The 21,704-nt window shown below is 40.7% G+C and overlaps 1 protein-coding gene across 2 annotated transcripts; it reads right to left on the bottom strand.

Moving 5' to 3' along the window:
• Positions 1-1,823: 1,823 nt before the first annotated feature.
• papolg (poly(A) polymerase gamma) lies at positions 1,824-21,644 on the bottom strand. Of its 2 annotated transcripts, none has more exons than XM_085428936.1 (24): positions 21,319-21,644; positions 20,460-20,618; positions 20,092-20,158; positions 18,748-18,829; positions 15,600-15,709; positions 15,441-15,494; positions 15,111-15,222; positions 14,905-14,994; positions 12,833-12,971; positions 12,667-12,739; positions 10,686-10,806; positions 10,484-10,568; positions 9,759-9,812; positions 8,353-8,472; positions 8,155-8,264; positions 6,992-7,113; positions 6,760-6,917; positions 6,480-6,634; positions 6,093-6,283; positions 5,932-6,015; positions 5,768-5,827; positions 5,579-5,682; positions 5,343-5,443; positions 1,824-4,099 (listed from the first exon to the last, which is right to left on the bottom strand). In XM_085428936.1, exons 1-24 carry the CDS (start codon positions 21,333-21,335, stop codon positions 3,924-3,926), a joined length of 2,544 nt encoding a protein of 847 aa, XP_085285062.1. In that variant the 5' UTR covers positions 21,336-21,644; the 3' UTR covers positions 1,824-3,923. The 2 variants fall into 2 exon arrangements, with proteins under 2 accessions (XP_085285062.1, XP_085285061.1); XM_085428935.1 differs by having other exon boundaries at positions 6,474-6,634; positions 21,319-21,643.
• Between the last annotated feature and the right edge of the window lie 60 nt (positions 21,645-21,704).

The following is a 21,704-nucleotide window of genomic DNA, read 5'->3' as shown; positions in this document are numbered from 1 at the left end:
TTAGGGAGCACCACACGCACAGCCACTGTGTGTTTACATATACACACTGTTGTACACAGCAGCCGTATATATAACATATACAGCAGATATGAGTACTGAGCGATACCAAGTAAACACAGGAACAGTGCTGTCACTACCAATACTGATACTTTTAACATATAACGGCGGTAGGGGAGAGCAAGTATGTCATGATTTACGAGATGAATTTGCAAAATTCTGAACACATTTGAATGACCACCAAGTCACTGTGATTCTTTACTTTACACAGTAGTTAATACAACAAAACACACAGCTCAGCTTTTCATGTATGTTGTATCTAGGTTGTAAATGCGCTCGTCTCTAAAGCACTTTTTGTTGGCTTCTGCTGTGAACCTGTCCTTTCTGGGCTTAACTAAGCATCTCTGAGATATCCTATATGTTAAAATTTTAAGTTTTAACATATATTTCAACAGAAATAAGTCTATCAGTAAAAATATATTGGTTTAAAGTTAAGTAAATGTGCAAAATTTTATGACTCTGTAACTTACTTTGGTGTGGCATAAATGGGAACACAGAAAAAAAAAAACTTATGAAAATACAGGTAGAAGTCAAAAATTTCTTTATTCCTTCACATTTTCCAAAATCATCCAGTAGGCCAGATTGAATTCTTTACCAGCCGATTCTGGACCCTATGCCATATGTTTGAGGTGTATTTTCTTAATTTCTGGGGGAGGAAAAAAAAAAAAAAAAAAATCGTATAAAACAATTTAGTGGGTTACATACTGAACTTAGAGGATCAAAGCAAAGTTATTATTGTTGTAGTACCAGTATCAATCCGATACCACTACCAGCATTGGTATTTATACTTTAATCAGCCCAGCTCCAGTGTTTTCTCTGCTGTTTTGTAGTTGATAGTGTAGGCAATTGGCTATTCTTTATTGAATCTGCAGCTCAGAAAAACATCTGGTATTTGTTCATGACTTTTTTAGCTTTAGAGTTGCCAGTATGCAAGTTCTCAGGTTAAGCTGCCGCACTAAGTCACATTTGCAACCTTTATGACAAGCTGAACGCTCTGTGCAAGCATGAAATTCAAATTGATTTTATATTTCTTCTAGATGATTAGAAAAACAGTACATTTGTGAGAAAGTCTTAGTGAGATTCAAGGTTTTTTAAAGATTACAAATATATTATGTTGAGGAATCAAAATGATAATGGGAAACACAAGGTGAAGGATGAGGTCAGCAGCTAACTTGGGTAAAGATGCTATACCTCATTTTAATATAGTAATGTCAGCATTACACTGCTTCTCACTAAGACAGGATCTGCTTTGTTCATTCCCAGATCTATATTTCAGTTCTTGGACTCCGCTAGAGCAGTTTTGCATCTTATACCAGGCTTTGTTATTATAGTTTCATATTTTCTAATTAGTTTTGATTTCATTTTTGACAATCCAGTTCAGTTGTTATATTAGATGTAAAAAATAATAATAATAACAACAACAATCGTATGGGGTAGTTGCCAGAGGAAAGATTTAGGAAATTGTGTCCCCCCCCCCAATCTAATGATTTTTTTAGTTAACTACTGTAACCTTGGCCCCTTCAGCTCATCTGCTCCCTGACCTGCTTTGGCTTTCTTCCCCATTGCACACAAACAGACTGGATTGTATAGTTACTGGCTCTCATTTATTAATTCTTAGAAGACATTTTTTACTTCAACGATAAACATTTCCAGGAAATCAAACACGGCACATCAGTTATCATCCAATCCCATCGCTCCCATTACGGCGTTGTCATAGGTGTAATTATAAAATTGAGGAAAAAACAAACCAAACCACAGACAGCACATTGTTTTTAGGGGTTTAATAGGTGTACAGTTGTTTAAAGGAAGTGATAAACACATACAAAAATACCCTTTCAATACATTTTTAGAAACAAACATCTAAACGACCTGTTTTGTTAAATGTTTCTGAACAGTAAAACATGAGTTGTCTGAAACAGAGTGGTGCAGATTCAAAAGACCTACCTGCTATGAATGCTATTTAAAAAATAAGAAAAAAATCAAAAAGAAAAAAAAAATCACATGGTACAAATATGCAAATATAAATAAAGTGATAAGAAAACCCCCAAATAATGAAGAATATGCCTTTTGGAAAAAAAACTGTTCTCTGTACATTTAGTTGGGGAAACTGATGCTAGAAAGCCTATGTCCCAACTGTCAACCTGCTCCAATGAAGAGGGCGCCCCATTAGCATCGCTTTACACTTTACTATGTTTATATTTATATATCCTCTGTACTGAAATCAAATACAAAGACACCCAGCTTCAAGATGGAGGGTTGGGCAAGGCAAGGCAAGAAAGTAGTTATCTCCCGACCCCTCTCCTCACCACCACCACTGCCACTAGTGGCCCCAGGAGATGCCTTTTAAGAACCTCCACAGGAGGCGCAGAGGGTTAACACCCATATAGAAGGGAATTTTGTCTCTCTCCAACACATAAACACAGCCATCTATGCATGCACGCTCACACACAGTCAACCAGATATGCATGCATACACTCACAACTCTTCAAAAAGCTTCGAACCATCTTTTTTTGTTTTGTTGGGTTTTTTTTTCTTGTCACAAAGCACCACAAACTTCCCAAAAGGACATGAAATGCACTCACAACCGGGACCTGGTTTTTATAAGGATCACACTTCACAAGCAAAACCAGACCACAGTGAACAGGTGGAGGGGTGTGTGTGTGTTTGGGAGGGGGTCAAGCAGTATTTCCAAACATTTTGTTTAGTCCTCCTGATGGACTAGAGCGAAATTACTACGTGTCAGACAATCAGCCAATCACAGACATAGAAAGCACTTCGGGGGAGGGGGGGGCGGTGTCTAAACCGTTCAACGCTCACTTTTTTGTGTCGGGACACTTTTCTGACATCTAGGGATTGAACGAACGTGAGCAGAAAAAGTCAGCCTTCTTGTCCAATCAGAGACGGACGGGTGCGACACTGAAGCTCAGACAAATAGAACTATAAGCGTCTGTGGCACTTTGATATGGTTCTGGTGACCGTTCCTGTTGTCATGACAACATTTTCTTGCCCTTACCAGCCCCTGAGAAGCTCTTGTGTTGCCCAAGATCATTTGCGCGCCTACACCTGGAGTCCATGCTGGTCCAATGAGCTGTGGTTTTAGTATCCAGTCACATCCAAGCACACCCTCATTAAACCCTCCCTGCAACCTATGCAGTATCTACTGAAGATATCCAGGGCACTGGACAGTTTGTTTTTGGACAAGCAGTAGAGAAAACAAAGAAAAATTACATTTTTATTTAATATACTTTTTTTCCCCATTTTTAGATAAAACTACAATAGAATGGTCAAAAGTTTTAACGGTGATCTTTTGCTCCTTTTTAAGACAAAAAAAAGTTATGTACATCAACATTTACTGTACAGGTTTCTGTTGAGGACAAAAGAAAATGAAGGAGTAAAAGAAAATCAGCATACACCAGAAATGTGTGTAGCAAGTGCTGATAAATGATCAGGGCCTTTTTTTTTTTCTTTTTTTTTTTTTTTAAACTGGAAAAAAGGAGACGATGAAATAGAAGGACAGCATGTTTTCCTCTTGTAATGTGTAGATTTCTAAACACAGAGTTAAGAAGAAGAAAAGAAAAGAACAAAAACCTGCTGCTTTAGTTCTCGTGTCATATCTCCGAGACTGCGGGAGGGGGGTTAAACTCCCCTCTGGCTGTGAGTGTGTGACAGCAATGGCCGAATCCCCTATCCACTGGCAAGACTGTAATCTCCAAGTCTGAGGTGAGGTGTCTGTGCTGCTTCACGCTTCAGACTGACTGACCTGAACGCCGCCGCCTGTCCCTGTGTGAAGTCACGTCCTCGGTGTTTGACTTGACTTAAAGCCCCTCACCTCGGTTATCTGTGTGAATCCAGTCTTTGTTGGCAGTTCAAGCTATATGGATTCTGGCCTTTTCTGTTTCTTTCAGCCTTTTGGCCTGTTCCTCCGACGATGGGGAGTGGGGTCTCTTGGAGGCTGCTCCGTTCAGAGGGTCGACTACTCGACTCACTAGCGTGGGGATGGAGCTGCCGATGGGAGGCACCACATGTTTGGATGTCACATGTTCTACAGAGAGAAAGATTGGGACAGAAATGGTGAGTTTTTCCACTAGCCTTTGTATTGTATCTTAGCTTAGCATGTGCTAACAAACTAATGGAGAAATTATGCAATACATTTGGATCTTCATTAATGGATAAGATAAAAAAAAAAAAAAAATCACTTTCTTATATACACACAATACAATCTAATAGATCACAAAGAGTAAAATCTTACTTGACCAACTCAACATCGTAAAAGGAAAGCAAAACAAAGCTCTGCTTTTACTTTAAAATGATATGGAAAATGTGGTGTTTAGTGGGGCAAATCAGAAACGCAGCAGGTCGCTAAAGAACACCTGTAGTGAGCAGCACTGCAGATGCACGAGTGTGGTTTGCGATTAGCAGCACTGACGTGTCACCAAAGTCGACAGCTGAGCGGCGCGATGGAAAAAACATCTGAACTAATGTAGTGTGCATCACTCAGAAATGAGTGCAAGATCACCGTTCTGGAGGTCACAATTAATTCTAGGACAGCTGCTGGTAATGTAGGCTGAGGTGATGGTTACCATTTAAAACAAATGCTGTGCTGTAGTGCGGCTTTGGGGTTTGTTACTGCGTTTGCTCCAGCCATTACATGCTGGTTCATAAGTATTTTGTCGAAAAATCTTTAATCCAATGCTACTGCGAGCTGAAAAATAAAAGAATTGGTTGAAGTTGCCTAACCTCATTTTTTTATCTGATTAAAAAGGTTGATCTTTTTAAAGGAGTTGTTCATTTTACTTTAGGGCATGTCTTTGATCCAAGAACCAGGGTTGCTAACCCTGATAACACACATCTGGGTTATTTAGCTCTTTAAAATAAAATAAAATAAAATAAATAAATAAATAAAAGCACAGGAGAATTTGATTACAGAAGCTTGATTAAATGATTTGATGCAATTGATGATATATGACCCTATTAATTCTTTGATATTCCACAGGCAGCAGTATGCCATGAGTGTTTTTCAAACAGGTGTCGGATTGTTCTGCCGACCTGTAAATGACCAGATCGCAGGGTGATTAATCTCTTGTCCTTTTAAAGTAAACAAGAAAGGTAAATATAGTCTCTGATAACTGACAGGACGCAGCAGTGACTTTACTACAGGTTTATTAAAAAAAATAAAATAAAATCTTATGGACATCGCTGCCGTTTGTTTGTTGCTTGTAATTTATTTGATTTCTAATTAATGATGCGCAGTTTTATGAAAAGAAGCTATTGAAACAAATACTCACTTGAGCCAATCACAGGAATGGACATGCCCTTTTCCTCGCTGGCAGCAGGAGCGTCTGTGGTGAGGGCGTCCTCAAACACGGGCGGCTTGGGAGGTGTGATACTGCACAGACACGTTGAAAAACAAGCAGGACAACACATACAGCACATCAGAATTGCATCAGTGAAAGCAGCACTTTCAACTACTAAATGTGATGGGAGAAAAACTCCATACATACAAATAACTGATGAAACTCACTTGTGGCGGTTGAGGGCCAGTTTAATGGAATTTTTCACAACACGACAGCTGTTACTGGCAGGGAGAGGCGAGGAGGCATCAGGCAGCTCCATGCTGGGAAGTCTCTGAGGGAGGAAGAACAACAGCAGTGTTAGAAATCACCTCAAGTCTTTTAATAAGTGATTTAACAAGTAAAGATAAAGAACTTGCTTGTGTTCTTGAGGTATCGATGGTTGGAATGGGCTTTGCCTTTGATCCAGCAAGAGAAGTCTAACGAAGAGAAAATGTAATTTGTTTTTATTGCTTTACATTACTGAGAAAATCCTTTATTATTAACAGTTAACAGAGGCAGACACAGCAGCAGTAACACCTACAATGCTGGATGCTTCTCCGTGTGTTTGGGGGTCAGACGAGGGTGGATATGGTTCTTTGAAGGCAGCGTCATCATTTGACACCACCTGCAGCAGCAAAACACAACAGTGTCAGCATCTGGTCCATTCTTTTAAATATGTCAATAAGTTGTCCAAATGCTTACGTCTGTGTTTTTTGGCCTCTTGGCCGGGTCCTCTTGTGTGGGCGAGTGCGGTCTCTTGGAAGGAGCTCCGTTGACTGAGTCCTCCAGGCCGTTGGGCTCCTCTTTGGGGCTGCTGGTGGCGGTAGGCTTTGTGCTGCTGGTGATGGAGCTGCTGGCTGGTGGGGAAGGAGGCTTTGCTTTAAGAGGAGGTTCTTCAGGATGAGGAGGTGATGGAGTTGGGAAATCAAAAGAGGACATGTTAGAGACCAACTTAACAAGTGCACAGTAACACTTTCTGCATTTCCTTAATTAAAGTATTGCAGTTTAAATCGACATTTCTGTTAGGAAGCAAAGTAAAACATGCATTATACACAGTCCCTGTGTGATTTTATTTTAACTCACTTGTACCAATAACAGGGATGGACATGCCCTGGTCTTTAGCTGCAGCAGCAACAGGAGCAGGAAGAGGAGCAGCAACAGCAGCAGGAGGAGCAGCAGCAGGAGGAGCAGCTGCAACAGGTGCTGGAGAACCCTCCACAAAAAGCTGCTTAGGAGGACTGACGCTGCAAAATGAAGAGCAGAAAACATGACAACAATTTGAAGACAACTGTATTCATGAGGTAAAAGGGGATTAGGAAAAAAAGGACAACACTAACAGTAAAAATTACACACAAGTAGTGCATCATACCTGTCGTCTGTGTCAGATGTAGGCTTGGAGGGTTTGCTGGGCGGGGAGTTAAAGGGAGTCCCTGAGTCTGTGTCTCTGGAGCTGTCCAGGTGACTGCTGTCGAGGGAGAGCCGCTTAGAGCTGCCACCATTAGAACTACGGTTCAACTCTGCTATGCTCTGCGGGAGGACAGATTTGTTAAGGAGGAGAACAAACCTAAAAACAAGACAAGCATCGCAGAGCAACATCTTACTCTCTTTTTCTTCTGCACCACTTCAGGAGGCAGGTACTGATGGAGCTGCTTCTTCTTCACATGTGTTGCTTCAATCTTCATCCCATCCTTCAGCATGTTGATGTTGTTGGCTTGTCTGTACACTGATGTGCACAATGTCACGTTAACATTGACAGGACAGACAACCTCTACAGGTGTATATAAATGTTTGTTAAACATATAAAAATCATACAAATAAGCTCCGGTCATTTCTGCCAATTTACTCAGTGAAACACCCGAGATGTATCTGTGGTATGTTTGTGTCCTTTTTTTAATGTTAAAACTCCATTTACACTAAACATAACAACATAACTACAGCAGCAGAAGCACACAACCTACACACCACTATAAACCACAGTAAATGATTGATTGTTAAAGTTGCAAAAACTAGTGTTTTTTAAAATTTTTTAATAACCATAAAAAACCAAACAAACCCAAAAACATCTCCCCCCACTTTACTTTGCCGTCAGCCCATTTTCAGTGGAGAACTGAACTCATCACCTGCGCTTTTGAAAGCCACCAGATTTGTTTGACTCATACAGAAACTTTACGTTTCAGAGCTGTATGTTACACAGCCGCACGAATGATTCATCACACTGTGTGAATCTGAGTAGTAGGACTCAAAAGCCTAGCTAAAAAAAAACAAACAAAAAACAATCTACTTGTGTATTCTGGAAATAAAACGACTGTTTCTGTGTGGATAGGATGGAGAGAGTGTGTGTATGCTCTGTTGGGAAGGACTGCCGTAAGATATGGTGCAGCAGTAAAAACATTTTTTGCCTTCGCTTCGGTACCATTACTCTCTTCAGCTTTTGCAAACTGCGGACATAGAAAAGACTATAAAGACTAAGCACAACACGGACATCTCATAGGATCCCTTTAAAAAAAAACCCTCAACAACAAACATCTGAACTAAACCTTTGGAAAAAGGAGCTAAAATGTTTGGAAAGGTATTTTCTGCAGCAGTTCCATTCAGTTCATTTATAAACTCACCTGTTTTCCCTGATATATACACTAAAGTAGAGCACATGTTAATGCTGAAAAAAACAAAACAAGCCATTGTCCTTTTTCCTAGAATGTTCGAAAAGATTTAGCAGCAATTTTTCCTTCAGCTCATTTAAAACGCAGAGTGAGGTTAGACCTACCAGTGTCTGTGAAAGACTGGATGTCATATGTCAAGTCTATGTTCACACTCTCTGCATTCTCCACCTTCTTAAAGATGATCCCAATAAACCACATCGACACAAAATCGTTCCTGTTGGAGAAAAACACAAAAAGAGCACGCTCCCTTAGAATATGTCTCGATGTTCTGGTTGAGCGTCTGTGGATGAAGCTGGACTCACTCGTTCCGGTTCTCTTTAGATCCCGGGAATGACTGGGGGTTTACATGAGCCAGGGTAATGTACTCGTTCCTCTCCAGGTTTCCCACCAGAACACGGATCTTTGACTCCACCAGGCCGATCCTGGGGAAAAAAACAAACAAAAAAAAAACAACAACATTAAGACGTGGTCAGGGAGGGTACACCACAAGGCTGTGCTGACAGGCAATGATGTCATCGATCGATGATGGTCACAGTTAAAGGTGATACCTCACCAATCAAGGTGATTTTTATCTATACTTATCTGATGCATGAGAGCCGCATTAAATTCAACCTACAAAGCTGCAGATTCCCGTCAATTCTTCACAGATAACTTATGCTTGCAACACAGCGCGCACACATCTACACTCTGACTCCTGCGTGCTCTGAGGTTGGCGTGTATGTGACGCGGCAACACTGATTCATCAAATAAGAGAAAACAGGAGAATAATTCTGACTGCTCAGCCTCGATTACACTTTCCGCGTCCATGAATCTGGTCTGAACGACGCAAATATGTGCACCCCATGACAGTGGACCCAGGATAACAGTAATGACTGTTATACTACTAATGACAAGTTTGCATGTCAACATACAAACTTTTCTGTGTGTTATAAATGTGACTCTTGCTGCAGCTGCTACGCTTTTTTCCCCTTTGTGTGCATGTATGAGACGTATTGTACGTTATGAATGGTGAACGGCAGCATAATCATAATGGTAGACTTCTCAGGCACCCAGTGGCAATGCAACAGGGGGAAATAGGACGACTACACTATGAAGCAAATCGCCCAGTTACAGTGCACTTGGTACAGTTTTCCAACTGATGTGCAGGACAAACTGTATACGATGGCTGGATATAGTCACTGTAACATCACCCATTAAGTGAAGGCCTGTTTTTGAAGCTTCAAGCTGAGTGTTTTGGCTCTTGCCGCAAATCTCAGAGAAACCTAAGGAAACCGGATGGGGCTCACAATCACAAGTTAGGCCTGCTAAATCCTTGTTTTGGACTTAATCGGACAAAAATGATCATTATACTGTCTTCGATAAGACCTGACACTAGTTGCTGAGACTAAACTCATCAGGAAAGAGTTTACTGAGGTTCTAGATGAAGACCTATACATCTAAACAATTTCACTTTTTGTTTTAAAAAGAACAAAAGTCACACACTTCTGCAAAAGCTTAATTTGTCACACACCGAAGCTACATTCACCTTTTTCATACACACTTTACATAGATGATCCTGTACCATGACTGTAAATACAGATGAAACTAAGCTGGCATGCAAACTGGCAGGCTCAAATGTATCAATTAATATCAAAGACAATGATGGCTGATGGTGATTTACAGATTTAGAGCTCCTGAGCTACTAGAAATCTTGATCTTTGACACTCACCATTCCAAGTGGTTTTCTTCTGTCGATGCACTGGCAGTGAGAACAATGTAATGTCTGCCACAAAAAAAGAAGAAAATAAATAAAGTTAGACAAGTTATGGTCAGAGTTTACCCTGCTTCTCGCCCTGAGACAGCTGGGATAGACTCCACCCCCCCTCGACCCTAAAAAGGATAAGCGGAAGAGAATGGATGGAAGTTATGCAAATAATAAATCCAGAGGTCCTGAAAGACCTCAGGCTTTCACAGAGACTGGTGTTGGTCTGCTGATGCACTACTGTGCAGTCTTAATGATCTTGTACCAATCCTCAATACCACACCGAGGAGCAAAATCCACAGTTTTTGGGCATCGACAGTCCCACCACTGCTCAGGTGACCATTGTAGCTCCAGTAACAGAGCAGCACCAACAGAAAGCCAGCAGAAACTGCGTGTGGGAGGAACATTCATAAACAAAGTGAGTCACCCTAAGTGACCACAGAATGACTCAAATTTGCCCACACCACAGAAACAATAACTTGATGGGGGGGGGGGGGGGGGGGGGGGGGGGGGGGGTAGAGCAAGTTGCACTAGTTTGTTTCAGCTGCATAAAGCATTTGTGTTTTTTTAAATATGCACCTGGCAAATTCAAAATGTAGAACAAGCAAAAAGCAAAGGGGAGGGGTGTCCCACACAGGTACACTTACATTGCTATCCTCAGGCGGTTTCAAAAGCACAGACAGAGCACTCACTTGTATTTTTGGAAAAAGTTGGGCGGCTCAAACAGTTTGGACCACTCTGCTTTGCCCTGAAGAATCTCATCTGTGACGCTGAGACCTGTTCATGATAGAACGAAGATGGATTTGATGACTCAGCCCTCGTGTACACCCAGTGTAAATTGGAAAACACTGATGAAGTGACTTCGCAGTGCTACGTTGCTGATTCACTCTTTACCGTATTTGAACTCCTCGCTCATGATGGTACGTGTAGACGTGGAGACGTTGTATGTGGAGTTCTGCTGGGGATAGGCAGGTGTGATGATGGGCATCAGGTGATATCTGTCAGCTGGGTTCACCTAGAATTTAAAAAGGTCGATTAATTAAGGAAAGACGCAGCACAGGGGACTCTTGTTGGGTTCTCTGCAGATCAGGGAGCTGCTGCGTCAGTGCACTCCACCCACCGAGCTGAATGAGAAGATCAATTTCACCACAACCCACACCCACACGCACAAAAGCAACATAAAGCTAAAGGTACACACATCCCACCCACCCACACAGTACATCCCAATTCACTCTGCTTGCCTTAAATTTCCCTCATTTGCATTTTTTCCCCTCAGGCAATGTGAGGATGGCGGAATTAAAGAAACTATTTCTAAAAAAACAAAAAATAAATAAATAAATAAAATAAAATGGGAAAAAAAAAAAAGGCTATGAGCCATAACTAATCTTTAACATCAAACGAGAGCTATTCATGTTTGCCAGCATTACAAAACACTTGAAATTTTATGTGCACAATGAGCCTTAACACCAGCTGCATGATAAGCATCACCAAATCTGGATTTAGCCTGTCACAAAAGTGGGACACATTCTTAAGTATCCTGCATATGATTGGTTTTACACTGGATACTTGCTTTTCTGTATTTAAGAGAGAGGGGAGGGCCTACGGCCAAATGCCAACTTACCACCAGGAAATAAACAGTTTGTGCTTTTAACAGTCCACACTGTGATGAATGTCTCAGCGTAAAACAAACATGTGGCATGAATAAAATCTAAATGGTATTTTCAGCCTACAGCTCAGCAGTCGCCAAGTGACTGAACGGAAAGGACACCAATATGCAATTAAAAAGTGTTTATTGCTGAAGGGACACAATAAACATGACACAGTAGTTACAAAGGGCTTGAGTGTTTTCAATTAAGGCAAAAAGCATTTAGTTTGAAAAGAGATTTATAAGCAAAGTTATAAAAACAAACATATGACAGCTGGAAAAGGAAAAGACTGAAAGAGACGAGCTGCTCCTGCTCTGACTGTAAGAGAACAGGCTCAATACCCCCTCTCATCAACTCTGCAGCACCCCCTGGTGTAAGGATGCGATCACCTACAGTCATTTTACATTCAAAAACAATTTGTTTTTTTACATCAAAACGCAAAATTAGGAGGCCACGTTCATTTAAAAGCCACCAAACCACCAAATACTGTTCATTAAAAACCACCTAAACTATCACAGGAACAACAAATGTTCAGACGAAAAGATTTTTTTCAAATCCCGAGAAAGTTTGATTAAATGTTCTTTATTTTTACACAGATCCAAGTCATTTATTAATAGCTTCAATGTCTTCTTCAGTTTAAGTAATTTCCCATGGCTCTGTGAGGTTGACAAGATAGAACAGAGTTACATTTGCAAAAAAAAAAAGTCTCAATATGTCCTGAAATATTCTGTACACACACCATTGCCCCACTCAGCCCTACCACTTATGGTACGGTTACCATATGTATACTAGCGCTAGAAGGTACGAAGGGCTTAGTCTCCAAAATAAATGAGACTCCCATAAAAAAAGATTTCAGCTCTATTCTGTATCTAATGCACTTTCTATTGTAGGGGTGTGTTATCTGACAAGACGTCCATGTGGGAAGTCTTCCTTCCTCCAAACTGCTCTGCTCTGGGAGGCCTCCTCCGAGCAGAGTTAAGAGCACTGGAGCTCATGAGTGGGACCCAATCAATGTCGTGGTCACGTGAGGACATAGGGATGAGGAGACATGAAATAAGAGATGTGAAATGTACCTACACACTAGCTGTCGAGCCAAATTTAAAAAACACACCAACAAACTTATCACATCTCCATCCAGATAGCTTTACCAGTGTCTACACAGCAATACATGTGCAAAACAGAGGGCATAACAATACCATAAGAAGGTAAAACACTGGTGTAATACTCACTCTCGGGTCCCACACAGGCAAATTTAAATTACTATCCTCAGGCTGTTTCAAAAGCACCGGATTCGGCCACTCCCTACAAAAGGAAGGTAATGAATGCAGTAAATAAATATATTTGGGCTGTGAGACGCTGCCAAAAAGCAGAAGACGATAAGTTGCAGAATCTCACCATTTAGAGAAAACCAAGAAGAACTTATGGACAAGTGTGGCAGCAACAGCGTTGGGGTAGAGCTGGCAGGTCCTGGCTACCAACATAGCCCATGACACTCCACCCAGAAAGCCCAGCATGTTGGAGTAGATTCCTCGACCTGCAGCCACAGGAAATGTTACAGGTTATTGAGAAGAGCATCACTAACCACTCTGAGTTATACACTGACATGTGAGAAAAACAGGAGGAGCGCTTTTGTAGTAATAATAATAAAAAATTGGATCTATATAGCGCTTTTCAAGGCACCCAAAGCGCTTTACAATGCCACTATTCATTCACTCTCACATTCACACACTGGTGGAGGCAGCTACAGTTGTAGCCACAGCTGCCCTGGGCAGACTGACAGAAGCCAGGCTGCCATATCGCGCCATCGGCCCCTCTGGCCTTATGTGATAGTAAACACAAATGTTTACATAAAGGATTTGCAGACATGTGACCGCTTACCACGTGGCATTAACTTATCGGCCATTTCGGACATGTAATAAGCCTGAAACATAGTGAAAAACCTACACCACATATAGATGAGACACACTATAGCAGCTATGAATAAACAAACAAGTGTATATACTCTCTCAGAGGAAGTGAAACACTTTGTGACAAGCATCTTGCTCGTTATGTGGAGAAACTTGGCAGCGAAGAGCTGAAGATGGATGTTAACTTCCCCTCTCCTGGCGTTCTCCCCAACATCACACCACACGATTTATATCAAACATTATATTGAACGAGATAAACATTCAAACTTTTGTCGACTTGTATATCAGTATTTTGTGTCAAGATGGGTAACAAACTCTAGTTACTGGACTGTAGTCACTGGATCAAGTGGACCACGATATTGATATTGGCACCTCTCTGTGCATTATCCCTTACATTATCAATGGGTCAACGTAGCTCATTTCTGATTAACGACAGTCACACTGAGATGAATTGTTGAGGATATCTGTAATTTTCCGTCAGTAAGTGCTGCTGTTATTTCCTGTTTGCTGCCATTTATGGTTGTTCCTGAAACTTTGGATCTTATGTGGGCAGATTCGAACTTAGAACATAAACTCTGGTGATTTGAGAATGTAATCAAAGTTTTGATCAGAGGGAAAGCAGTTAAAAGTCTTTGGACGCTAGAGTCTAATGTTAGCTGGCATGATGTTAGCTTGTGATATTATATTGTTGTTTAGCCATCTCTTGTCAGCTGTCCAGAAACGGGAGGGTCACATGTCTGATCTGGTACCGTTAACCAATTGCAACAATATAGAGATTAAACTAAGTTTGTTCACATAGGATTACTCATGTTATAACCCTAACTTGGGGCGATCGTTGGCAGTTAGCCTTGTAATCGGAAGGTTGCCGGTTCGAGCCCCGGCTCTGACAGTCTCGGTCGTTGTGTCCTTGGGCAAGACACTTCACCCGTTGCCTACTGGTGGTGGTCAGAGGGCCCGGTGGCGCCAGTGTCCGGCAGCCTCGCCTCTGTCAGTGCGCCCCAGGGTGGCTGTGGCTACAATGTAGCTGCCATCACCAGTGTGTGAATGGGTGGATGACTGAATGTAGTGTAAAGCGCTCTGGGCTCCTTAGGGACTAAGTAAAGCGCTATATAAATACAGGCCATTTACCATTTAACTTCAACTCAGGAGTGAAGCTTAAGATGAGGAGGGTGAGAAGCTGAGTGTAGTGGTGAAGAAGGCAGATGAAGATAATAATAATAAAATAAATTTAAAAAAAAAAACAAAACGAGATAATACATGTAAAAATTTTAAATAGTCAAATATTGTTTCAAACAAACACTGGTGATTTTAAAAATTCAAGTAACTTATATTTGTTACGCCATTATACTGTTTATTTGATGCCTGTATCCAATTTCTATTTAAACTACTTGAGTAATTAGACATGATTGCTAACGCTTATTATGGCCAATATGGCAGCTCTCAAGCGATGTGTGCATGACGCCACGTCCTAAACCTCTATACAGGATACACAACCCAAGTGCAAATAAATACAATAAACGCAAACAACGGCAAACACATAGAAAGTGCAAGCACACATACGTTTTGCCCAGAGTTTGATGGCTCTCAGTGTCAGTCTGAAGTTCTCTTTGTTCGGCACCAGGTACAAAATTTCATCAGTTACTCGACAACCTGTAAGAAAAAAAAAAAAGGCAGTGTTACAGTTGTGGAAATTACCATTAGGAAAACTTTGGAGATGTGTCAGTTTTAACTTAAAGCCTCAGATCAGCAGTGACCACTGAGCGCACCATTAAGGCTGCGGATACATCGAATGTCCAAGTTTCTCAAGATGGAGTCTCCCCTCAGGTCCAGGTTGTCTGGAATGGATTGTAAGGCCAATCTGGCAAAAAGCAGGTCAATCTGCTCACACAGAGACATAAAACATTAGAGATAAAAATGTTTGCGTCATGGGATTAACCCTTCATACTTGTTGAAATGGGAAACATGACCAAAGCAACATGGCACAAAGTACCCTGCAGCAAGCATGTTACCAACACAGTAGTGTAATTAGTTTACTTTAATCAGTATGCATGCACTGATGTAATCATGATTATCATTTGGGTGACAATGAAACTCACCTCAATTCCATCAAATTTGAATTTTATCACTGGTACAAAAGCATCCTCAACAGCCTTGAGGGAGTAGAGAACAAACAAGAGGCCTCATCAACAACAAAGGACATCTGAGGACACTGTAGGTCAGTCTGCCCCCCCCCCCGCTGTGTCAACAAGACTTACCCTGAGATCTTTAATCTCTTCATGCTGTTTCAATTTCTCAAAGAAAGACTGGAAAAAGTCTGTTCTTTCTACATGCCGTGGAGCCACACATAAGGCATCAATATCAGCTCCTGTAAGGAGGAGTTACTTTGATCAGTGTCATCTGGATTGATCAGCAGGATAAAGGGTTGATGAATCAAATGATAGTAAAGTTGATTCAGTCAAGATTACATGATAAAACGTTATGGTTTAAAGCACAGACTTAGGAAATACTAAACTAGGTATGTAAACATCCAAAGAAGTTCTGCAACTATTGAGCACAACAGGCCTAATGACTGCTCATGTTTAGTGTAGAAAATGTTATGGGTTTAGAGGAAGTAGCAATGTTCAAGGTGACTAAATTACTGAACATTTACATGAGGGGAAAAAAAACCTGCCAAGGGGACTAGAAAGGAAGAACACACAGGGAACATTCAAACTAGAGCTGGGCGATAGAACGATAACGATATGTATCGCGATATAACTTTTACTCGATAGAGAAATTAAGCTATCGCGATAGACCTCGCCGCTCTTGTCCTCTTTAAAAAAAAGGTCAGCCAATCCAAATTAAGTAACGCAGAGCCGAACCAATCACAGCCGCAGCGTCACGTCGCGTGACTTGTTACGTACAGCACAAGTGCCAAGCCACACGTGTGTTTGTTTGGGAGCCAGCGCGTAATGGAGGAAATGAGTGTGCCGACTAGAAAAATCAACTGAGCGTGACCGAAGAGAAAACAGATGATGGTTCCAATGCCGGAGAGATTGTCGAACGGAAGAGCCAAAGAAGGTCCGTAGTGTGAAGGTATTTCGGCTATTTCAAGTCTAACAAAAAACAGAGTAGCGTGCACTGTAAATTGTGCCGAAAGCAAGTCTGGAAATACAATAAACTGGTGCATGCGTCACACTGTGCGCCACGTTATTGTTTCGGTGAAATGAATTTCTACAATACTGTTAATTCTACTCTCTGCAGTGTTTAAATGCTTACATATACACACAGTTACTGTCCCTCCACACAGACGACTCGGTTCTGCTTCTATGCCCCAGCTTTGTTTACTTTTTCCCACCGAGGCTTCTAGACTTCTGATTGGCCAACATTTCTGCACGGTTAGGAATCTAGCGCCACCTGCTGCTTTGGCATGTTCATAGCAGCGTTTTCCTTCATTTCTGCCTTTACGTGTGGACGGGATTATTTTTAAAACGAAAACGGAAAATCTCCGTTTTCAAAAATACCCGTGTACGTGTGGACGTAGCCTCAGTCTCTGACTGGAAGCGCTAATTCGTCATTCGGCTTTTGTCAGACTAAAGTAACTGTTAAAACTGTTTGAAAAGCTCAGCTATACAACAAGGAGAGATTGAGAATTTCCTTTTAGTTCTCAGTTTATTTGATATTGACAAAAGTTAGTCAGTTTTGTCTGTTCTTCTGTAAAACAAACTAAGATTTATTTTTAGAATTAATATTTTGTTTCTAAGTGGAATTGACAATTTAGTAGTTGCTTTGTTTGTTCTATTTTGAAACTTAAACGCTTTAGCGGCTGCCTTTTGTGTAGTTTGCAATATTTGCCTTTATCTATCTGAAAAAGTCTCATGTTCCTTAAGTACATCTACCCTGTTGAACTTATTATGGGAAATAAATATTTAAATAAAAACAAGCTGCTGATTATTTCACATTTTACTTGTGAGCAACGGCACATTTAAATCTTACAAATATAGTTATTTGGCTTATATCGTGATAGATATCGTTATCGCCTGAAATGAAAAAAACATATTGTGATATGAAAAAATCTCATATCGCCCAGCTCTAATTCAAACCTGAGCAGATTTTTAACAAAGGAGTTTAAATATTGACCATGTTGATGAAAATGTTTTGATAAACAGTTGGAATTTTTGAATCACTTAAGAGACAATTTGTGGCCAGCATAACAGAAACTGTCGCATCAGTTTGTCGAACAGCAATGCCCTTCCTCTGTTTATTACACAAATTTCAAATATAAATTGAATTTTAGCACTACAATAATAAAATCCGTTGCTTTCTCAGTCTACTTGATGGTGCTATTGGTTTTTTTTCTAGTAAAGTCAGCAGAGGCAACTGTAGGTGTGTGGAAGGAAGTTGGGAAAACATTTTTGTAACACTTTTATAAGAGTGAGACATGAGATTGATGTGACACATGATTTGAAAGTGTCATATGGCAGTAAAATAGAAGAAATCTACAATAGAATTCTACGAAGATCCCAAGATGGAAAAACAAACAAAACCAAAACAAAATCAAACACACTGTGCACCCTTAGCTTAACAGAACTATCTCCAAATTTGCTCAGGATGGTGGAACTTGGGTACGCGATGCTGCAATGTTTGTGACCATAACAGCTCATTATCTCACACAGGACTGGTAACTGCTGTCTCACATTAAAACACCAATGCATAACAGTAGTTCACACGTGATTGCATTAAGTTGGACTAAACTGTAATACAGATCAGGCTGTCATACGTGACATCGCAGGTTTTTAATGACAGCATGTTTGCACTACATTTTCATTCCGCAGCAACTAAAATTACTGAAATGAAAGACAAAGAACTTCATTTGCAGTTTTGCAATATCTGATTGCTCATTACTAAGAAAAATATTTACAATTACAATAATATATCAATATATAATATATTCTGTCCGAGAAAGCAAAAGGTTGAAATATAAAATACTGCAAAGTTTACATGCTAACCAGGTAACTTTAAAAAATGAGAAGAGTGCAAATCACTATTATACTCTTGTATTTAAATAAAGATTTTACCCTTTTGTCACACTGGCCAGCTGTTTAAAACAATGGCAGACTCAAACCACATTCACACCAGTGTTTGTTTACCCAGTTTTCTGACCCCAAAACTAGCCTTTTCAAAACCACTCAATAGCACAGGAACATGACAATGACAGCGACAGCCTTGTGTTTCAGTGCCGTCAGGGAGAGCTGAGCTTTTCAAAAACAATGTTGCACACCTGCTTGTACAGGGTTCTGCAATAGGTGGTAATAATGCTCAGCTAACACGCTCTTTTTGTGCCAAAAGAACCAGCCAATCATCATACACTACAGGTTTCACGTTGACAAGATGTTAAATTATTAGAGTAACAGATACACATACCTTTTGTGTGCACTCCAAGTCGGTATGAACCAAATGTAAATATCTTGCCCCCAACACAGCTAATAGCTGATGGTGGAAGGTTCTGTAGAGCAGAGATAAGAAACTGAAGTCAGTATGACTTTTAAAAAAAAAAAACAGAAGAAAGTGTTAGTGTCACTTTAGTGTCTGATTAGACAGTTTAAGATTAAACACTTCATAAAGCACTAAGCCCCATCATCTTCACACAAGACGGGGAATACACTTGGTTGGAAACGTAGAGAGATGCAGACACCAAAGACCATTTGTGCTTTACTGCACAGGTATTTATTATTTTGTAGTGCAGCTGAGTAGTCACAAAAATTGGCAGGCATGTGGATGTCGTCATATGGCTCTGCATATTCGTGGACGAGGAAACTTTAAAGCAAAGATTATACTCTGCTGGTTCAATAGACACCTGTTATTTATTCTTTAAAGGGTGCTTGCGTAGTTGGTGTGTCTGTAGCACAGTGTTTCTGTGGGGTCACAAATAAAGTGCTAAACACGTGGACATCTGCAGTGATACTCATGCATTGTTGATAAAGCTCATTTCAATTGAGCGCTTTCCCCTGTTAATCCAATAATTAATGTCACACAACTATAGAGAGTGGGAAATTCTGTAAAACTCTGCAAAAATTTTGCCTAACTCAATAAACAGTTAAAAAAACAAAAACAAGCATTAGACAGTAGAACAGCCCTAGTCTTAAATGGGATTTATGGCCCAGTGGTGGTGGTGCGGTCACTGTCCACTCCAGGCCTGCAGACAGGTTTGTCATCAGCGTAGTGGAGGTAGTGTACAGAGTATGTGGTAGAATTGATCTGTGGGCCACTCTTGCTTGTAAGATTGTTGTTCCTCCAGAAACAGAGAAGATCAAACTTCTGATGCACAAAGAGCTGAAGTGAAACCAAATGTTAAAAAAAAAGAAAAGAAAAAAAGTAGTGCCTACAGTAGCTAGGGTCTGTGTATTTCATGCTGTATTTTTTTTCTTTTTATCTTCGAATTCTTTTTCCACAGTTCACCCGTTCCCAGCGAACTCCACTGTTGCTCCCTTCTCTATTCTGGCCCACTTGTCAACTAATCAAGAGTAGGATGACACATCACCCACTTCCAGCGACAGGCAATCAGGACTTTGGAGGAGTGTGTGGAAGCAAATATGATTTAGGACAGTAGGTTTGGGGTGGGTGAACAACCCCCAAACAGAGATGCGCAAACAGGCAGACAAATTTTTGGGACCGTAAATCTCAGTTCAGCATGACCATAAAATGAACTCTGGGGGTGGAAACTGGTAATAGGGTTAGAAATCATTCAGCTTCCCAAGCAGAACCTACCTTTAACTCACTGATCTCTGCAATCCATTCTTTAACAAAGTTATTCAGCTTCCCAAGAACTGCAAGTCTGAAAAGAAAGACTTTTTAGCTGACACTTCTTTCACAATCCTTCATTTCCACAAATTCATTGAGAGAGTGAAAATGATTTTCACAAGGTCACCTGTCCTAAGAGTTTACATGCCCATGTGCATTCACTTAGTTAATGTGCACATCAAATAAAATGCAGACAATAGATATCAGAGAGGCTTAGTTTAAATGCTTATAGCTATTCAAATCATAGGTTTGTAATCAACATATTCAAAAACTGTATTGTGGTGATTGGTATATTATTAACAAAGAAAGAGGGAGAGAGAACATGCATTCCTCACCTATGGTTGAGTTCTTCTTCATCTTCAAACACTCCAAAAGGTTTCATTGCATCGCAGAGCTTCTTGGTGTAGTGGTGGTCTATTTCTCGTGGGGGCGCGAGGCTAATCGCAGAGGTGATGCCATAGTGTTTCTGAGGCTGCTGCCCACTAGGCATGGTGCTGCGATAAACGTGGTACAACAGATCAAAAAGCAGATACTACACCACCACTTAGCACACTTTTTTTAAGTTTCAAGCTCAGTAAGAACAAGACATGAACCATTCCCCAACGCGTTAACAAGACTTTAATAAACACCAGTCGGGTTTTGCAGTTAGCTTGTTCTGTTGCCGCGAACACTATACTGTGTAAACACTCCACAGACAGCAACCTGATTAAATCACATCTCCCACACACAGCAAGCTTTAAATCCATAGTTGTGTGCAATGTCGAACTTGGAAAGCGAGTTGACCAAGACAGCAAATTTAAAAAGTGCCACTATTCAACCTCTCCTTACAGCGTGCGAGCGTTAGCAGAGATGCTACAAACACGACGGGAAGCTAACAATTTGGCTAATTTAGCAAGTTGGCAAAACGTTAGCCGGATGCTACGGAAGAATTGGTTTAAGTAACGACTCGACAGAAAGACATTTTAAAAGTTGTCATTTTCCCAAATAAAACTAACAAGTGGAAACTATGCGGGTATTTTGACACATTTACTCTGCAGTTTCCCACCAGCGACAAAGCGGGACAGCCAGCAACCGAAGGCTGCAGGCCTTGTTGTGACAGTTTGCTAACGTTAGCCTTTAGCCTATTCTTCAGAATTGTCTTAAACGCGGGCAAAATCATTCATGAGGAAAAAATGTGTCACATGCATAACTTACCTTGACATTTCTTTCATGACACTCTAAAAAGCTTGCGCTGTTTTTCTGCTGCAAATCCGTAAAAAACACAAAGAAAGTCAGCAAGTGGAAATGATAACAGCCTCGACCTGATTACAACAATGGTCACTTTCCAGAAAGCAGTTCAAAGCTTCCCAGTGAACCGGAATTAGTTCTTATGTGTGAACATATCGGTTCGTGTCTCTGAAAGAATATTTATATTTAATTAATCCGCAAAAAGCAAGGACGTTTCGGTTTCTATCAGCTAAACACACGTCCAAATGTTATATGGAATTTTTTGAACCCCAAATTACAAATGTGACGGTGTTTGCTGAGACAACTGCGTGCAGCACGCTGAGCAGAAGGCACCGCCTCAGTGAGGCCACAAA

The sequence above is a fragment of the Rhamphochromis longiceps genome, linkage group LG13 (genome assembly GCF_057381845.1).
Source record: "Rhamphochromis longiceps isolate RC_006_pf linkage group LG13, R_longiceps_female_GT1.1, whole genome shotgun sequence".
Lineage (NCBI taxonomy): Eukaryota > Metazoa > Chordata > Actinopteri > Cichliformes > Cichlidae > Rhamphochromis > Rhamphochromis longiceps.
The sequence above is the reverse complement of the archived record's forward strand: the minus strand, read 5'-3'. Positions and strand labels throughout refer to the sequence as shown.